At 39.8% G+C, this 21,271-nt stretch overlaps 1 protein-coding gene across 1 annotated transcript in view; it reads right to left on the minus strand.

Moving 5' to 3' along the window:
- The window catches only part of PFKP (phosphofructokinase, platelet), a 98,857-nt gene that overhangs the window by 40,942 nt on the left and 36,644 nt on the right, over positions 1–21,271 (minus strand). Inside the window, exons 4-13 of the mRNA XM_004390026.2 lie at positions 20,850–21,039; positions 19,246–19,411; positions 17,619–17,663; positions 17,265–17,373; positions 10,582–10,677; positions 9,034–9,126; positions 7,340–7,465; positions 5,554–5,618; positions 4,688–4,757; positions 4,136–4,282 (exon numbers count right to left, since the gene is read on the minus strand). Of these exons, the coding sequence (XP_004390083.1) occupies positions 4,136–4,282; positions 4,688–4,757; positions 5,554–5,618; positions 7,340–7,465; positions 9,034–9,126; positions 10,582–10,677; positions 17,265–17,373; positions 17,619–17,663; positions 19,246–19,411; positions 20,850–21,039 (1,107 nt within the window). The remainder of the gene's footprint in view (positions 1–4,135; positions 4,283–4,687; positions 4,758–5,553; positions 5,619–7,339; positions 7,466–9,033; positions 9,127–10,581; positions 10,678–17,264; positions 17,374–17,618; positions 17,664–19,245; positions 19,412–20,849; positions 21,040–21,271) is intronic.

Genomic DNA, 21,271 nt, shown 5'->3' on the forward strand with positions numbered 1-21,271 from the left:
AAAAGAGTAAAAAGACAACCTACAGACTGGGAAAAAATTTTTGGCTGTGAGAAATCCGATCAGGGTCTAATCTCTAAAATCTACAAGATACTGCAAAACCTCAACAACAAAAAAACAAATAACCCAGTCAAAAAATGGACAAAGGATACGAACAGGCACTTTACCAAACAAGATACTCAGGTAGCTAACAGACACATGAAGAAATGCTCACGATCATTAGCCATTAGAGAAATGCAGATCAAAACTATAATGAGGTATCATCTCACCCCAATAAGGTTAGCACTAATACAAAAACACAAAATAATAAATGCTGGAGACGTTGTGGAGAGACTGGAACACTTACACACTGTTGGTGGGAATATAAAATGGTACAACCACTTTGTAAATGGATTTGGTGCTTCCTTAAAAAGCTAGAAACAGAAGTACCACACCATTGAGCTATCCCGCTTCTTGGAACATATCCTAGAGAAATGAGAGCCGTCACATGAATAGATATACGCACATCCATGTTCATTGCAGCACTGTTCGCAATAGCAAAAAGATGGAAACAATCTACATGCCTATCAACGGACGAATGGATAAACAAATTATGGTATATCCACACAATGGAATACTACACAACGATAAAGAACAAGCATGAAGCCATGAAACATCATATAACATGGAAGAAGGTGGAACTTATTATGCTGAGTGAATTTAGTCAGTCACAGAAGAACAAATACTGTATAAGACCACTATTATAAGAACTTACGAAAAGATTTAAACACAGAAGAAAACATCATTTGATGGTTACGAGGGTGGGGAGGGAGGGTGAGGGTTGTTTACTAACTAGACAGTAGATAAGAATCATCTTAGGCAAAGGGAAGGACAGCACACACTACAGGGGAAGTCAGCACAACTAGACTAAACCAAAACTAAGAAGTTTCCTGAATACAAACACTTTGAGAGACACAGTAGCAGGGGCGGGGGTCTGGGGACCATGCTTTCAGGGGACATCTAGGTCAACTGGCATAACAAAGCTTTTAAGAAAATGTTCTGCATCCTACTTTGGTGAGTGGAGTCTGGGGTCTTAAAAGCTTCAAGTGGCCATCTAAGATGCATCAATTGATCCCAACCACCTGGAGTAAAGGAGAATGAAGACACAAGGAAGTAGTAGCCCAAGAGACAGAAAGGGCCACATAAACCAGAGACTTCATCAGCCTGAGACCAGAAGAACTAGATGGTGCCCGGCTACCACCAATGACCACCCTGACAGGTAACACAACAGACAGTCCCCAATGGAGCAGCAGAAAGATGGGGTGCAGAACTCAAATTCTAATAAGAAGACCAGACTTAATTGTGTGACTGAGACTGGAGGAACCCTGAAAGCATGGCTGGATTCTCTATTGGCCCAGAATTAAAACAATTTCCAAGGCCAACTCTTCAGACAGGGATTGGACTGGTCTGTGGGACATAAAGTGATACTCGTGAGGAGTCTGCCTCTTAACTCAGGTAGATACATGAGACCAAAGGGGAAGCTTCTGTCCGGAGGTGAGATGGGAAGGCAGAGAGGGTTAGGAGCTGGTTGAATGAACATGGGGAATCAGGGATGGAAAGGAGGAGTGTGCTGTCACAGAATGGGGTGAGCAATTAGGCTTGCATAACAATGTATGTATAAAATTTTGTATGGGAGACTAACTTGAAACATAAACTTCATTCAAACTACAATAACACAAAAAAATAATAAATAGTAAACAAAGAATTTTGTTCTGCATTTTTCTCCAGCTCTGTCCAGGACCCTCTATTGGGATCCCTGTCAGAGCAGTTGGTGGTGGTAGCTGGGCACCATCTAGTTGTGTTGGACTCAGTCTGGTGGAGGCTGTAGTACTTGTGGTCCATTAGTCATCAGGACTAATCTTTCCTTTGAACACACACACTTTTGTGTGATCCAAAAGATCTCAAAATTAAAACATGTAACTGTATAAATTAGTTTTGAAGGCAGTATTCCTTTAAGTAAAGCAAAGAACAGTTTAAATTGATCATTTACATTGGGGAAAGTGATAGTCACTCATGACAGAATTGGACTGGCTCCAAGTCCTACCTCTGCCACTGAGATATAGATGGCTCCTCTATCTTACCATCATATAGAGCCTTTCCATAGTGGCCAGCATGGAAAGTGAGAGAATCTAGATCATCAGTGTTTCCCAATGTGTGTCTCTCTAAAGAACGTCAATTAAGCATTTACATCCTACCTCTCTGTCCACTCCTTCTCAGTCTCTTGTGCTATTTTCTCTTCTTCTTCCTCTACCTCTTAATATTGGAACACCCCCATCTCAAGGCTCTGTCTTTGTACCCCCTTTTTTTCTAGGTACACCTACTCCCTTGGTGATCTCATCTGGTTTCATAGTTTTAAATACCATCTATATGTTGATGTCTACCAGAAAACCAGAACAAAATATCCATCTGCTGACTGGAAACCTCCAACTGGATGTGTACCAGATATCTTGGATTTAACATGCCCAAATCTGAGCTCATGATATTTCCTCCCAAGCCAGCACCTCTCAAATTTTCCCCATCTCAATAAACAACAACTCTACCCTGCCATTTGCTCAAGCCAGAAATGGAGTAATTGTTTACTCCTTTTTTCATACTCACATATGTTGTTAGCAAATGATATGGACTCTATCTTCAAATATATTCAGACCACTGATTAATTCTTACCATCTCCACTGCTACCAGCACGGACCAAGCTACCATCATCTCTTGCTTAGATTATTACAAAAGTCTCCCAACTAGTCTGTTTCTTGTTTCTTCCTTTTATTAAAACTGAAGTGATCTTGTAAAAACGTAAGTGCCACTCCCATGCTCAAAACCCTCCCTTCTTATTCAGAATAAATGCCAAATTCCTCACAATTACCTCCAAGGCCCTAAATAATCTGGTCCTCATTTCCTTTGTACCCTTATCCTCTTCGACATCCCTCTCCATCTGCTCCAGTTACACGAGCTCCCTCACCAGTCTTTGAACACCAGCAACCCTCCCACCTCAGGACCTCTATACTGCCTTTTTCCTCTGCCTGGAATGAACTTCCCCACACATTCACGTGAGTCATTCGCTCACCTCTTCAATCTTTACTCAGAGATCACCTTCTCAACAGCGTCCATCTTTAGAATCTGCATGCAAACTCCCACAACACTCCTACTCTCCCTCCGTGGTCAAGTTCATACCCACTGCTCTCTAATATGCTACTTATTTTACATGATTTATCGGGACTCACTGTCATCTCCCTCCCAAAAATGTAAGCTCCGTGGAGTCAGGGAATTTTGTCTGCTTTGCTCATTAATTTAATTCAGTAAATGTATTTAATTTAATAAATATCATTTATTGAGTAGGAACTCAATAAATACTTGTTGAATAACAGAATGAATAAATAATTTCAACCAGTACAGCACCTGATTAAGAGTACAGGATTTGTAGCCTTACAGTCATGTTTAAAATCCTACATCACATGGACTTTGTCAAGCTAATAAAAGCCCCTGTGGTCCATTTTCCTCACATGGCCAATGGAGTAACATTTTAGATTTACTGTGAGACCTAAATGGGTTAATATATGAAAATCCCTTACAAAGAATACATAATAAATACTCAATAAATGATAACTATTTTTATAAAGATTTTTTAGTGAGTGCTTACTGTTGGCTAGATACTATGCACTTTACCTACAGTAATAAACTACTCAACAGCCTTCAGACGAAAATTGTATCATTTTCCTCCTTTCATATAACAGAGGATGACATTAGCTGATGTGCCCAAGGGCACACAGCTAACGAGCTGCAGAGTCGGGCTTATGAGCTGTCCACGGAACTCCAGAGGCCCTGCCTTGTTAGTGCCTTACAGGAAAACTTGAAAGTATGTTACACTCCGAGCTAAATCTGAAGGCCTACAACATAACTTACAATGGGACTCTGAAGCAGAAGTTGTTACTCAAAAAACTGTCATCATATTCACGATGTTACAGAATCATAAACTTTAAGAGTCGGTAGGTATTTTGAGTCATTTCCTCATTTAATTAGGGGGCTGGTCTCTTAGAGGTACTGATTTACCTATGGTGCTCAGATTAAGGATATTCTTCAGCCTCGTGCCTCCCATGAGACTCACCTGACCTTTGGAAAATCCATCAAAGCCATCGTAGACAGCGAGCATTCTGTGGCCATCAGATATCCCCGTTCGTACAGCCGAGCGTACAGCAGCATTCATCCCAGCTGCTGGGGCACCCACGTTTATAATAGCCACGTTACAATTGCTCTGCAATGCAAACAGTAGTGTGTCAGTGGATCCGTGCAGATATTCACGTACATATTTAGTGCACACCAAGAGCACCCCTCACATGGCAAACCCTGGAGCTACGATGGTGAACCAAAAAGACAAAAAGCTTAAGTCTTCAAGAAGCTTACAACTGAGTGCAGATTCCAGAAAATCAGAGTTAATACAATTTCACATGAAGACAAAGACTATGATAAGAAGGGTCAGTTAGAGAGTTCAGATAAAACCTTTCAAAAGATGGCATGTAGCTGAGACCTGAATAAAGACAAGGTGGTGGCTGTGCAAGGGCAAAAGAGTTTGTGCACCAGCCAGAATTGAGGTTTCGCACAGGGAGCAGGTCTGAAAAGAAAAAGGGAGCAGTATGGTCGTGCTGTGCTAACTACTCACCTTCACAATCTGTGAGTCTGGAAGCTTGATGCAAAGCCGCTTATAGGTGTTCAGGTTGCTCTCAAAGTTCCTAAAACAGAAGGAGGTTTTTGAATGAAAGTTTAGAATACTGGACAAACGAGAGGAAACTTGGGTTGGGAGAAGGGGCCACAGAGAGCAACATTTCGCTTAGGAGCAGACAGTCCATGAATGCTCTTTCTGTATCTTGGCTCTGAGAGAAAAACGGAGGACAGAATATCACACACGTTCTGCAGGGACACTCCACAGCTACCTGCTGTACTATGTATTTCTAGTTCTGAAATGGGCTAAGGAAAAAAGACATTATAGTGTGGCTCGTAAGTTTCTTTTTCAGAAGGCTAGCAACACAGTCACCTTGTATTATAATCTCAATTAAGTTCTGAACAACTCTTCACCCTGCCATCCCCCCACTATAAAATACAAATAAGCAAAAAATCTGTTACTCCTTAACTAGCCATCTAGGCCTTCACTCTGCATAAACAATGCCCTACTTATTGTCTTGATTTTTGAACTTTATATATTGAAATAGAATAAGCAAACTTCTAAGCACACTCAAAATGGCCAGGACTGAGGAAGATATGGAGTCCCTGGGTGGTGTAGCAGTTAATGTGCTCAGCAAAGGGTTAACGCGCTCGGCTGCTAACCGAAAGGTTGGAGGTTTGCGTCCACCCAAAAGTGCTTTGAAAGAAAGCTCTGATGATCTACTTCTGAAAAATCAGCCATTGAAAACCCTAGAGAATACAGTTCTACACTGACATGCATGGGGTCACCATGAGTTGACTCAATGGCAACTGGTTACTAGAGGAACGTGTGTTCCTAATAAAATAGTTTTCTTTAAAATAACTCACCTTCCTCTAAGTTGTACGGCCTTTTTAAATTTCCTTTCATCCATTGCCTTTTGCACATCCTGGGTCTTTAAAAAAGTAATGAAGGAAAGACTGTGTTAACGTTTAGTACATCCATGAATGATGAGGTTGGGGAGCAGGGCAGAACTAGCTTAGTCTCTCCATTTCTTGTTCCCCCTGCAGAATTGGACCTGGGCCAGCCTGGCAGCCTAAATATTAGAGAGTCTAGACCAGTACTTGCCAGCTCCATCCAAATGCTTGCAACTGGTGAGGTGAGCCTCTTAGGGATGACAGAGAAGCCGCCACTGACCGCCCAGTGCAAATCTGATGTTAACGGCCTTGTTAAGCATGTCTTAAAATCTAAGGATTTCACTCCATAAGAGCAAAGCCAGCAAATTGATCTCTCAGACAGGGTTCTGAAAAATTGTCGATTTGAGTCTAGTGGGAAAAAAAAGCAAAACTTCACTGGGATTTGGGAGACCTGAATGTGGTCCCTGCCTAGCTCTGCGCCCTGGCCCTGAGTGGGCCACAGGAGGGGCAGGACTGTGCTGGGCAGAGAACTTGGACTTGGAGACAGACACCCAGGTTAGAATCCTGCCTCTGTTCTTTTCCAACTTTAGGGTCTGGGGCAAGTCATTTCTCTTTCTGAACTTTAATTTCCTCATCTGTAAAATAAGAAAAATACTCCCTGCTTCTAAAGCTGTTTGCGGTTATTAAAAACACACAAAGGCCCTAGGAAACACCTGACTACAGCAGGTGTTCATTGAACAGTTCTCTATGGATTTAATCACAGAAACCCTATATGGTCATCTGAGGGACAAGTCAAATGATACCAAACACATTTTTGTTTCTAAACTAACAGACACATAAGTCAATGTTCTAATCCTTTTAAGCCTTTTCTCTCTCTCTCTCTCTTCCTCTCCCTCTCTCACACACACACACACACAAAAGCTTTATTCACTTCCACAGGCTTTTGGAAATTATGTTTCTAAGACTATTAGTTTTAACAAGTCCCCCGATTTAATTAATTACTTCTCTGTGTCTGGTATAAAATACATATACATCAATCATTGGAAAGAGCACGTAAAATGACGGTCTTGAATAAACTTTGAAAAGTTTGAAACAAATGCAAAATATACGTTATCTCTAATGCAACTCCACTGTCACCTGATACAATGAACAACTGGAAAACTCTAAATCATTTTCAAAGTCCATTTGCATACCCACTCCCATGGCTACAGAAGTGGGTACATCTCAGAATATCACCTGAATTCACCATTCCAACTGTCACATTACAGATCTGAATGTCCTTGGGGACAGGAAGACAGGAAGAGCTGAAGCCTGTGTCACCCTATTCCTTACGGACTTTGGCAGCAAACATTTTGCTGCACTGCCACACCTAAATCTTCTTTGACTTGTTGATATAACCCCAGGACGACTCTCAGAGGACACTAATTTTTGATAGACTAGACTCATTTTCAGGGAAGCTACGACCTAAAGGGTCACAGAGATGATAATTGAGAAAAATAGAAAGAAATGCAAAAAAATAAAGTGGTTTAGGTTTTACAAAGGGTGAAAACACGAAGCCTGGTTACCATCACCCATGGAGGCAGCTACTTTTGTTCTTAGAAATCATTTAACTCACTGTCCATCTAACCAGCAACAGACAAAACACACAAAAGTGGTCCGACGTACTGCTCCGTTACACACAAGCAGAGCTCGCCACGCACAGCCCTCTTAGTAGTCGATGAGCCAGGCCGCCAGCTGCCCGCAGCCAGGGTTCACTCACCATCTGCACACACTCCATCAGCGGCAGGCGCACCGCGTGGTTTCCACTCAGGGACACCACACAGGCCGGGATCTCTGGGGTCGCTTCAAGAAGGGCGATGACAGCCTCCACCCCCATGCGACTGGCCTGGAAAGGAAATTTATAGTTACCAAAGATAGCACAATGCTCTAAGTAGGGCAGCATTCTTTGCTCTAGGAGACCAACCGGTGTGCTCCCACACAGATGCAGCCTCGAGTATAAGCCTTGATACCACATTGTTCAGAAGGGCCCAAACTGCATTTTAAACTCTTCCATTTTCAACTTTCCTTCCGTTCTGTAGAACAGTCTCAATTAGATACTCATATTCCTTACCATTTCTTTTTTTCTTTTTTTTTTGTGATGGTGTACAATCCTTTAATATGCTGTTGGACTCAGTTTGCTAGTATTTTATTGAGAATTCTTGCATCTCTATTCATGAGGGATACTGGTCTGCAGTTTTCTTGTGGTATCTTTGTCTCACTTGGTATCAGGGTAACACTAGTCTCATAGAAAGAGTTAGGAAAGTGTTTTCTCCTCTTCTACTTTATAGAAGAGCTCAAGAATATCTGGTAGAATTCCTGGTGAATCTATCTGGTCCAGGACTTTTCTTTGTTGGGAGGTTGTTTTTTGTTGTTGTTGTTTTTCCCTTGCTTTTATTTTTTTATTTTTTTCTACTCCTCATTCCTCCCTCCCCCAGCCCCAGGTAACCACTAATATTCTTTGGTCTGGATGGATCTGCCAATTCTAGATACTTCATAAAAAGGGCATCATATAATGTGTCCCTTTGTGTCTGGCTTATTTCACTCAGCATAATGTTTTCAAGGCTCATCCATGTGCTGGCATGTATCAGAATTTCATTTCTGTTTATGGCTGAATAATAGTTCATTGTACAGCTATGCCACATTTTATTTATCCATTTATCTGTTGATGGACACTTGGGTTGTTTCCACTTTCTGGCTATTACTTGCCATTTACATTTAATACATCTCTCTGGTGGCAAAGTGGTTAAGAGCTCAGGCTGGTAATCAAAAGGCTGGCAGTTCGAATTCACCAGCCGCTCCTTGGAAAATCCCGTGGGACAGTTCTTTTCCATCCTATATGGTCGCTATGAGTAGAAATCAACTCGACGGCAATGAGGTTTTTTTTTTTTTGGTCTCTTTCTCAAAGAGATTACGATTCTAGTAAGAATTGGTCAAGACGAGGAGTGGAAAGGAAGGGTAGAGATACATGATGAGCAGAAAATATTTAAAAAAAAAAAAAGCTGAAAATTTGGACTCTGGATTTCTGTTGTCCCTGAGGATACATTTTTAGAAGCTAACACTTCGAGCACTGCCTTTCTGCTCTCTGGGCTGTTCTTCCTTTAGGCCCATCACCCACAACACGAGGAACATAAAACTTTTCACCTCACATGCCATGTGCTAGTGTTTACAGGGCTTTAGGCCTGGAACAGTTACATGGCAACAGTCTTGAAAGGATATTTAAAATAAAAACATGGGCCACTAGTAGCTTCAGGCATGAACCGCTCACTGTGGTCGACATAGATACTTTTTACCAGCTGGCTCTGTTCATTGTCATCAGCCTTTGTACTCTTTTTTTTTTTTTTTTTTAATTTCCAGGAATATTACTTTCCTCGAAAGACCTTGTGAAGATGTTTGATAATCTACACATTTACTTACCAAAATCCTGTCAAAAGCTGATGGAGTTCCTCCTCTTTGCACATGTCCAAGTATTGTCACTCGAGTGTCGTACCCCAGCTGCTTAACTACTAACTGTAGAAAAATATTTCCATTAGGAGATGCAGAACCACAACACAGGCATATCAAATTATATTCGGTAATAGGCACTGCACACTGAGAAACAATTTTGCTACTCTTTCTTCAGATCTAAATGAAAATATTATAATGTTTAAATTTTACTTCCTAAGGAAAGTATAACAGCTAACTGAAATTTATTTTTTAAGAGAATGCTTTTAATATCAAATAAAGCCTTTTTCTCCCATGTAGCAAATGAACATTAGTAAGACGACTAAAAGAAAACTATTTCTATAGCTTATAGTTAAAGTGTTACTAATACTCTATAAATATATCTCTGGAATCACCTTAAATTTGTATAGCTGTGATTTGAAGGGTGTGGTCTAGTAAAACCCAGGTGTTCTGCCTCAGTCCTGAGCCTTCCTGAATACCAGCTGGCTGACAGGACAGAGCACCTAACTTCTCTAGCACCCGGTTCACCCCTCGTATAAAAACAGTGGGCTTGAACCACGAATTCTATTGTGCCTTCTTGGTCTAATATCGCATGGCTTAATCTGGACTCCAATGAAGTGGGAAAGAAAATCCTGCCTTGGTTTTATTGATTACTTCTTGGCAGGTATCTTCTTGGCAGACATCTTACTGGCAGATATCTTTCAATGTTTTAATATTCAAGCCATCAGCTGGTACTGGAATACATAAAATACATGTTTTTGCTCAACAGCTGACCGTGACTAAACATAACAGAGAAAGCAACATGCAAAGCCAAGCTGACAGCTCTTTTGCCCTGGCCTGCAGCTTCAACCAGAGTCTGTCCTGCTCTTCAAGTGTCTAGTGCCTCAGTGTGTCTAGTCCCCTCTGCAATCAGGGAGAGTTGGCCGGATAACACTAACAGTCCTGTCTAGACGAGCACGCGCCAGTCGGAGTGAGTCTTTCAGCAACAAAAACCTATTGTCTGTTCTCACTTCAGGACCATGAGTAAGGCAATGATTCAGTAACACAGTGGCTTTCTTTGTTGTAACAATATGCTCAGCTGATGCTCCAGTTCAAAAGGATGGAAATAGGGCAGATGCCACCTTTTTTACTGCCACAAATAGAGACTCCTGGGGCCCAGCAGCCAGAGGGTTAATCCTCCTCGTTCTCAGAGCAGTAGATATTTAAGAGCTAGAACTTTCTATTACAAAGAACACAACTCGCTATTCTACTGTGTTTCCTCTATTTTTGTCGGGGGAGCTCATGTAGCCCTTAGGAATATTACCAACAGAAGGCAGGAAGCCTTGACTCTCCAGAAGTCTGCAGCTATATGTTTCTCATTCCACTAATGTGATGATTCATTAGGAAGATATGTTTAAATATCAAGAAGAATTTTTTTTTAAAAATAATGCAATATTCTAAACCAAAATCCTGTCAATAGTGTTAATATCTCATATTTCCAGGTAGGTAACAGAGGAAAAGTAAGAAATTATATACACTTACATCCTTGATTTTCTCAGATGTAATAGGTTTATTTTGGGAATCAATAGCTCCTTCAGCCACAATGATAATGTTCAGCCTTTTCTTTCGAGCACGGTTCTAAGGAAACAGAAAATCAAAATCCTCAAATTCTTAAACCATTCTTTAAAACCAGGGCTTTTAACTGAATCTTCCGGGTTCAGTCATGGCCTAGTAAGCAAAACCGGAACAGACCTGAATTTTTAAAATTTGGGTGAACCTGAATGATAACCAGAACAGGAAAAATTACAGGTGGAAGCCCTGCTAGAAACCTATCTCCCTCAGAAAACAAGGGCAGCGTACGCATTGCATAGCAACCAAATCTCTTGCCCATGGGATTCTAAGTTGTTGTTAGTTGCCATTGGTTGATTCTGACTCATGGTGACCCCATGTGTGCAGAGTATAACTGCTCCATAGGGTTTTCTTGGCTGTAGTCTTTATGGAAGCAGATCACCTGGCCTACTCTTTTGCAGTAATGCTGGGTAGGTTCAAGCCACCAGCCTTTAGGTTAGCAGTTGAGCACGAACAATTTGTGCCACTCAGGGACTTTAACTTCACAACTAGTACCCCCAATAATATGAGATGAAAGTAAAAAGTACTTTTGGGTAAGTAGACGGGATGCGGAATGAGGGATGAGTATAGGGAGGGTAAGGATTACTGGACAGAGTAAATGGAAAAGGTCTGTGGATATCTGGTAGATTACATTATACTACAAACAACAGATTAAAAATCAATACCCTAATCAGCTCTGGGGGGTGAAGGGTATGCTTATGTGGTTTTTGACAATGATCCACAGGATAGGAGTGAACACAAGACCAGAATTTTCCCGTTAAGTCTCTACAAGCAAACCACACTTCTAATCTCCTTACAAAGCCAGAGGTTCTTGTCATCTTTCCCTATATCCTTCCCACCAACTCACTAATATTTTTAGGCCAAGAATTCTCTGCAATTACTATTACACCCCAACTGACTCTATTAAGGTAATATTACATACCGACATGGGAAGAAGACAGATGGGACACAAAAAAGGAAATGGGAAAGAATACAAAGACCAGAACAGAGGTGTTTAGGCAGCGGTCACTGAACATTAACAGCCAGATGCTCACTGCTGAAATACTTGTGGTTGCTGCTGCTACACTACCATGCATATGTACAGCAGTTGTTTAGCTATACGTTAAAATGAACACAGCAACCATGTTCTGTAATGGAAATTTAGTCATTCTCAGTTGATGTGTTTTTGTTTTTGTTTTTTTAATAAAGTCCCAAATGAAAGAACCTCCTACAAAAATTTTGAAGGTAATTGTGTGGACCAGTGAATCCTAGTGTCAGTAGTGACTTGAGCTTGCCCCAGGCTCAGGGTCATATAATACAAACACGTAAGCTTTTGGAGATGCTCTGGGGCCTCGTTTCCCAAGTCAATTTTTCTGGCTAATATTTTAAAAAATTCTTGCAGTGTTAGATTAATGATCAATACAAATAAATTACAGATATAACAATATCAAGTATTTTCACATATTATTGTTATTGTTGTTAGGTGCCATTGAGTCTATTTTCGACTCATAGTGACCCCATGTGACAGAGTTCTGCCCTATCGGATTTCTTAGGCTATAATCCTTTACAGGAGCAGATCGCCAGGTCTCTCTCTCACACAGCCACTGGAGGGGTTCAAACCACCAACCTTTCATATAAAAACAAAAAATTAAACCCACTGCCATCAAATCAATTTCAATTCAGAGCAATCCTATAGGAGAGAGCAGAGCTGCCCTATAGGGTTTCCAAGACTATAAATCTTTATGGAAGCAGACTGCCACGTCTTTCTCCCATGGAGAGGCTGGTAGGTTTGAACCACTGACCTTTTGGTTAGCATCTGAGTGCTTTAACCACAGTGCCACCAGGGCTCCTTCCTTTCACATATAAGTTAGTACAAATCATCAGTCCTAACTCTGTCAACATTTGAAGGGGCGGACCTCAACATTTCCTTTCTCCTTCTCATTTCTGACATTGCAGTATATAAAGTCTACAATCTACAAGGATTTGCAGGTAAGACTATACATACATACATGTACATGTGCGCGTGCACACACAGTGTGTTTTAGATGTTTCTCTGTTGCAATACACTTTGCAAGATTAGCAAGTAGATAGATACATGAATAGTCAACATATGAAGATCATATGAAACACAAACTTGAATTCATTTTAGAATCAGAAAACTTGTTTCAAACCATCCAAATTGAAAATTCTAAAAGCCATTAAAAATCATGATTAAAGCTCAGTGAAGGACAACACATCCAGAAAAAAAGCTCAATAAAGTAAAGACATGGAAGATCTAAATGCCACAATCAACCAACTTGATCTCATAGACATATACAGAACATTCCACCCAACAGCAGCCAAGTACACATTCTATTCCAACGCACATGGAATATTCTCCAGAATAGACCACATACTAGGCTGCAAAGCAAGCCTTAACAAAATCCAAAACATAGAAATATTACAAAGTATCTTTTCTGACCATAAAGCCACAAAAGTAGAAATCAGTTAACAGAAAAAGCAAGGAAAAGAAATTAAATACATGGAAACTGAACAACAGCTTGCTCAAAAACTACTGGGTTACAGAAGAACTCAAGGATGGACTAAAGAAATTCACAAAATCAAATGAGAATGAAAACATATCCTACCAGAACCTTTGGGACACAGCAAAAGCAGTGCTCAGAAGTCAGTTTATAGCAATAAACTCACATATCCAAAAAGAAGGGCCAAAATTAAAACATTAATCCTAAAACTCCAACAGACAGAGAGCAGCAAAAGAAGCCCTCAGGCACCAGAAGAAAGGAAACAATAAAAATTAGAGCAGAAATAAATGAAATAGAGAATAGAAAAACAATTGAAAGAGTTAACAAGACCAAAAGCTGGTTCTTTCAAAAGATCAACAAAATCAATAAACTACTCGCCAAACTGACAAAACAAAAACAGGAGAGGAAGCAAATAACCTGAACAAGAAATGAGATGGGTGATATTACAACAGACCCAAATGAAATTAAAAGAATCATAACAGCATACTATGATAAACTGTACTCCAACAAATTTGAAAACCTAGAGGAAATGAGCAAATTTCTAGAAACACACTACTGACCTAAACTAACATAAACAGAGGTAGAACAACTAAATAAACCTATAACAAAAGCAGAGATTGAAGAGGTAATTTAAAAAACTCCCAACAAAAAAAAAAAAGCCCTGGCCCTGACGTCATCACTGGAGAATTCTACTAAACTTTCAGAGAAGAGTTAACACCACTACTACTAAAGGTATTTCAGAGCAAAGAAAAAGATGGAATACTCCCAAATTCATTCTATGAAGCCAGCATAACCCTGACACCAAAACCAGGAAAAGACACCACAGAAAAAGAAAACTACAGACCAATATCCCCCATAAACATAGACACAAAAATCCTCAAAAAATTCTAGCCAATAGAATTCAACAACATACCAAAAAAATAATTCACCATGATCAAGTGGAATTCATAACCAGGTATGCAGCGATGGTTCAACATTAGAAAAACAATCAATGTAATCCATCACATAAATAAAACAAAAGAACCACATGATCTTATCAATTGATGCATAAAAGGGATTTGACAAAGTCTAACACTCATTCACGACAAAAACTCTCAGCAAAATAGGAATAGATGGGAAATTCCTCAACATAATTAAGGGCATTTATACAAAGCCAACAGCCAACATCATACTAAATGGAGACACTCTGAAAGCATTCTCCTTGAGAACGGGAACCTGACAAGGGTGTTCTTTGTCACCACTCTTATTCAACATTGTGTTGGAGGTCCTAGCCAGAGCAATAAGGCAAGAAAAAGAAATAAAAGGCATCCAAATTGGTCGGGAAGAAGTAAAAGTATCTGTATTTGCGGGTGATATGATCTTAAACACAGAAAACCCCAAAGAATCCACAAGAAAACTACTAGAACTAATAGAAGATTTCAGCAAAGTATCAGGATATAAGATAAACACACAAAATCAGTTGGATTCCTCTATACCAACAAAGAGAACTTCGAAGAGGAAATCACCAATCAATACCATTTACAATAGCCCCCAAGAAGATAAAATACTTAGGAATAAATCTTACCAGACATAAAAGAGCTATACAAAGAACTACAAGACACTACTGCCAAGAAACCAAACGAGACCTACATAAGTGGGAAAACATACCTTGCTCATGGACAGGAAGATGCAACATTGTGAAAACGTCACTTCTACCCAAAGTGATCTACAGATACCATGCAATCCCAATCTAAATTCCAATGGCATTTTTTAAAGAGATGGAGAAACAAATCGCCAGCTTCATATGGAAAGGGAAGAGGTCCTGGATAAGTAAAGCATTATTGAAGAAGAATAAAGCACGAGGCCTTACATTACCTGATTTCAGAACCTATTATAGCGCCACAGTAGTCAAAACAGCCTGGTACTGGTACAACAACAGATACACAGATAAATGGAATAGAATTGAGAATCCAGACATAAATTCATCTGCCTATGAGCAGCTGATATTTGACAAAGGCCCAAAGTCCATTAAATAGAGAAAAGACAGACTATTTAACAAATGGTGCTGGCATAACTGGATATCCATCTGCAAAAAAATGAAACAAGACGCATATCTCACACCATGTACAAAAACTAACTCAAAATGGATCAAAGACCTAAATATAAAATCTAAAACGATAAAGATTATGGAAGAAAAAACAGGGACAACGCTAGGAACCCTAATTCATGGCGTAAACAGAATACAAACCATAACTAACAATGCACAAACACCAGAAGAGAAACTAGATAACTGGGAGCCCCTAAAAATTAAATACATACGCTCGTCAAAAGACTTCACCAAAAGAGTAAAAAGACAACCCACAGATTAGGAAAAAATTTTTGGCTGCGACATATCTGATCAGGGTCTAATCTCTAAAACCTACAAGATACTGCAACACTTCAACAACCAAAAGACAAATAACCCAATTAAAAAATGGGCAAAGGATATGAACCAGCACTTCACCAAAGAAGACATTCAGGAGGCTAACACATACATGAGGAAATGCTCACAATCATTAGCCATTACAGAAATGCAAATCAAAACTACAATGAGATACCATCTCACCTCAGCAAGGCTAGCATTAATCTCAACAACACAAAATAATAAATGTTGGAGAGGTTGTGGAGAGACTGGAACACTTATACACTGTTGGTGGGAATGTAAAATGCTATAACCACTTTCGAAATCAATTTGGCACTTCCCTGAAAAGCTAGAAATAGAAGTACCACTGGATCCAGCAATCTCACTTCTTGGAATATATCCTAGAGAAATAAGAGCCATCACACGAATAGATATATGCACACCCATTTTCATTGCAGCACTGTTCACCATAGCAAAAAGATGGAAACAACTTAGGTGCCTATCAACAGACAAATGGATAAACAAATTACGGTGTATTCACACAATGGAATACTACGTAACGATAAAGAACAATGATGAATCCAGAAACATCTCACAACATGGATGAATCTGGAAGGCATTATACTGAGTGAAATTAGTCAGTCGCAAAAGGACAAATATTGTGTGAGACCACTATTTTAAGAACTCAAGAAAAGGTTTAAACACAGAAGAAAACATTCTTTGATGGCTGGGGAGGGAGGAAGAGGGGAATTCACTAACTAGATAGTAGACAAGAATTATCTTAGGTGAAGGGAAGGACAGCAGGCAATACAAGGGAAGTCAGCACAACTGGGCTAAACCAAAAAAGAAGTTTCCTGAACACAACCAAACACTTCAAGGGACAGAATAGCAGGGGCAGGGGTATGGGGACCATGGTTTCAGGGGACATCTAGGTCAATTGGTATAACAAAGTTTATCAAGAAAATGTTCTACACCCCACTTTGGTGTGTGGCGTCTGGGGTCTTAAAGGCTTGTAAGCAGCCATCTAAGATGCATCAATTGGTCCCAACCCACCTGGACAAAGAAGAATGAAGAACAGCAAAGACCAAGGAAAATATTAGCCCAAGAGACAAAAGGGCCACATAAACCAGAGACTCCATCAGCCTGAGACCAGAAGAACTAAATGGTGCCCAGCTACGACCAATGACTGCCCTGACAGGGAACACAACAGTGAGTCCCTGACGGAGCAGGAGAAAAGAATGGTGCAGAACTCAAATTCATGTAAAAAGACCAAACTTAATGGTCTGACTGAGACTAGAGGAACCCCAGAAGACACGGCCCCCAGATGCTCTGTTAACCCAGAACTAAAACCCTTCCCGAAGCCAACTCTTCAGACAAAGATTAGACTGGACTATAACACATAAAATAATAATTGTGAAGAGCAGATACAGGAGACTAAATGGGCAGCTCCTGTCCAGAGGCAGGATCAGAAGGCAGAAAGGGATAGGAGCTGGGTGAATGGACACGGGAAACCCAGGGTGGAAAGGGGGATGTGCTGTCACAGTATAGGGATTGCAACTAGGGTCACATAATAATATATGTATAAATTTTTGTATGAGAAATTAACTTGAGCTGTAAACTTTCAGCAAATGCACAATTTAAAAAAAAAAAAAATCATGATGAAAGCAATCCAGTTAGAATAATTTGTAATAAGTAGAAGTAAGATGGGAAATTACCTCTGAGAGTTTAACGCACATATTTTCCTCCCAGCGTTCTTCTGGGGGGGATTCAGGAAGAAATACCCAGTCTGCACCACAGGCCAAGGCACTAACCAGGGCTAGATATCTATTTGGAAATAACAAGAAAGATCAATAAATCGAGGATCCACCTTCTTGTATGTTTACTGTTGGGAACCCAAAGCTTAGATTTCAGCAGAAATAACACTGGATTATGCATCAGAAAACTTGGGTTCATGTTCTGGATCCCGCATGAATTCTCCACGAGAACATCAACAATTTGGAAGTAGAGGGCTCAGGAGGAGATGATTGCTAAGTTTACTTTCATTCTGAAACGCTTCAGCAAATACATACCCACAGTGTCTCCCCATAACCTCCAGAACAAAGGTCCTCTGGTGGCTGGAAAATAAGACACAAGGTAGCATACACTTACTAACGTTGTGACCAGCATAAAAAAGCAAAGAGAAACATACTTTGACAGCCAAGTTAGACAGTAACATTATTTCATAATTATGGCAGGTAGTTAAACTTCCAAAAAATGATCCATTTTCTACAAAAGCAGATGTTATTCAAATAGCCACTTCAAACTTTGTGAGTAAAGGGGCCTCAGCAGCGAGTGCACTTCTAGGTACAGATTTTACAATATGTATTTGCTTGTGCTTTAAGACATAATAGATACTGACAGGACACCTTTTCTACACTCTTTCTGAGGCAATGACTATATTGGGCAAAGCCAGCTACCTCTCATGTTAAGAACAACGGGCTGGATGTAACCAACAGCAAACGTGTGAGTAGAAAGTCAACTCAGTCATTTTCCAACAACTGTGTCTTTCCATGGAACAGAAAAATCTAACTACTATAAGCAATCCTTCAAACACTAACAAAATCACGTGGTTTCCGATGGCATTTCAGGAGGGCCACGTAGTTTGTATGTTATTGGGCTGAAGTAGTCCAATGAAGCACTATTGTGGAATGGGAAAAATAAACAAAGAAATCAAGAGATCTTACAATCTGGGTACCTTCCAAGTCTCAAGTTCCTTATCAATACAATGTGAGACATTTGCTCTATTTACTATTTCACACAGATTTTTGAAAAGTACTTTAAAAACTCCAGAATACTACACAGGTGTCCCTGGTTGATGCAAACAATTAATGTACTTGACTGATAACCAAAAGGTTAGAGATTCAAGTCCACCCAAAGATGCCCTGGAAGAAAGGCCTGGTGATTCACTTCTGAAAAATCAGCCATTGAAAACCCTATGGAGCAGAGTTCTACTCTGACACACATGGGGTTGCCAAGAGTTGGAATCAGCTCGACAGCAAGTGGTTTTGGTGATGGTTTTGTCACAAATCTGTATCACCTTTGATAAAATTCAACTGATTTATCTACATTTTTGTAAATCTATAGGTTAGAAATATAACAATAAGGAAATGCTTACACACATTCCCAATAAGTACCCATCCCATTGCCGTGGAATCAACTCAGACTCCTAGCAATCCTACAGGATAGAGCAGACCTGCCCTATAGGGTTTCCAAGGTAGAAATCTTTACAGAAGCAGATTGCCACATCTTTTTCCCACAGGGTGGCTGGTGGGTTCGAACCACCAACCATTCAGTTAGCAGTCATGCACTTAACCACTGTGCCACCATAGTTTCTACTTTTTGTTACTGCTTCAGGAGACCTTTGGGCAAGACTTTAGATAATAAGTATTTTGTTTTCTTCTGCTTTTCAATTTTTCTCCAATGAACAGGTTTTACTCTTATGATCAGAAAAAAATGCAAGTCTTAAAATTAAAAATAAAAAAATAAACCTGAGAACAATTTTCTTGTAATGGTTTCTAATACTCAAATTACAAGATCTGTACCAGAATACTCATCTGTGGAACATTCTAAAATTTTGGAAGTTGAGCCAATAGATTTAAGCCTTAGCACATCACTTGCCCATGTCTACTTCCCGCTGACTTTTCTAAGTCCCTTCACCTCTGCGCCGTGGTCATGATGGCATCAACAACTTCAATAATCCTGTGCAGAGCTGAGTCCGTGCCGATGGTCATGTCTGTCCCACAGAAGTCGTTGTCGATGGAGCCCACCATGCCCACAATGTTGAGGTACGCATACTTCTTCACAGCATCTGAATCAATCTTGCCTGCATTGAAAGACAAAACTATTAATAATGCACTTCATGACTGGTAATAGTCACTGCTTCTATGGGCCAACAACTAGGACTGAAAACAATGAACAGTGGTAAACAATATCAATTATTCTAAATTATTTTTCTAATTGTTATTTGCTATTTTATTTTCTTGGAATTATATACAATGTAATTCTGTATATTTAAGGAAATAAAAGACAGACAAAGGTGAAAGTAATCACATAAAATATGAGATGTAATTTGATACTTGGACAAGAATACTTAATTTTAGGCAGGAAGAAAGACAGTGAGGGAGGGAGGGAAGACGAAATGGATCCACAGGTTGCAATCCATGGATAAGATCGGAATTTTATCTGGCAGCAACTTCACAGAACGTCATGCCTCTGGATAGGGATATGTTACAATTATAGAATTAAATACTTAAGAATATCATATAATCTTAATATTTGATTTCTTACAGAACCATGGGAGCTAGTTAGTCAGTAAGTGTCTACTTAGCACTCAGACGAAATACAGACCGGAATTGGGCAGGTCTGCATATATTAAATTAGAATAAGCAAATGATCAAATCAAAAGTGGGAGTGAACCTTAGGTCTGGAACTCATGATGACTATTCCACGTCCATGGTACCAACGAACCCACGTTGGCCCAGAAGAAGACGGACAAGAAAATACTGTTACGCCCTTGCTGGTTACAATTTGACAGCCATTCTTCATTCCCTAAATATGTTTTACAAAATTTGGGGATAACTGTTTTATTTCAAGTTTCAGTTGTTCATAAATTTGCTATTAGTACAAACAAGACACTTTCATGGGTCATATTTTATAATGACAACTTTAAAAGATTAAAAACTATGGTACACATAGGAATCTTAGAAATCCTTACGTAGTTTCAAAGATGATACAGTATGGCATAACGGCAGACAATTATCATCTAAATTAAAGTCCTGTAACAACTTAAGCTTAAAGACACTAGTGTGCTGGAAATATATAGTATAAAGACTAAAGGTGCAGACTGGAGTTCCACTGCTCATGAGAATCCTGGCTCAACTCTTAGAGTTGTGTGACTTCAGCCAGGGCCTCTAATTCCTCATTTGTAAAATGGGGATAAATAAAAAAGCCATCTCAGACAGCTGCTGTGCGGATTACATAAAATTATCTACATAAAGGGTTAGAAAAGTGTCTGGCACACAGTAAGGTTAAATGCATATTATTCTCATTCTCATTATTATCGTTATTTAGGCACAAACTTAAGTCTTGAGGTGGTGAATTGTAAGATCTGCAGTGATAACAAAAACAACCACCACCACAAATACTTCTGCTATGGATAAAAGAAAAAAATATATGAATTCAAAAGCTCTCTGAAGGCAAGGGAAGAGAAATGAAAGCAAACAGAAAATAACGAGACCATCACTGCTAAAGCAGAAATGTACCACTTTGGGCCAACTCTTCCAGCAGTCCACTCCATTCCTCCCGGAAGATATTGGCCCCTGTTAAGCTTCCATCCCCACCAATCACACACAGATTCGTAATTCCCAGCTGAATCAAGTTATGGGCAGCTTTTAAGCGACCTTCCCGAGTACGAAATGCTTGGCAACGTGCACTGCCGATGATTGTCCCTCCCTAGAAAAGAAACAAAATTATGTTTATTTAACACTTTCAATTTAGACAGACAGCTAGACAGATTAGCACCTGCCACTGCTGATCTATAGACACAGGGCTTTCAAAATTAGGTTTTCCTCATTTTAATTTTTGTATTAGTCAACTACAAAAGTTTGTGGTTTTCCCATTTTTAGTCCCATACCAGAATTCTACAGACGAAGACACATACATCATGCTCAGTGGTAGACAAACA

Source organism: Trichechus manatus, unplaced genomic scaffold, assembly GCF_000243295.1.
Source record: "Trichechus manatus latirostris isolate Lorelei unplaced genomic scaffold, TriManLat1.0 scaffold00276, whole genome shotgun sequence".
Taxonomy (NCBI): Eukaryota; Metazoa; Chordata; class Mammalia; order Sirenia; family Trichechidae; genus Trichechus; species Trichechus manatus.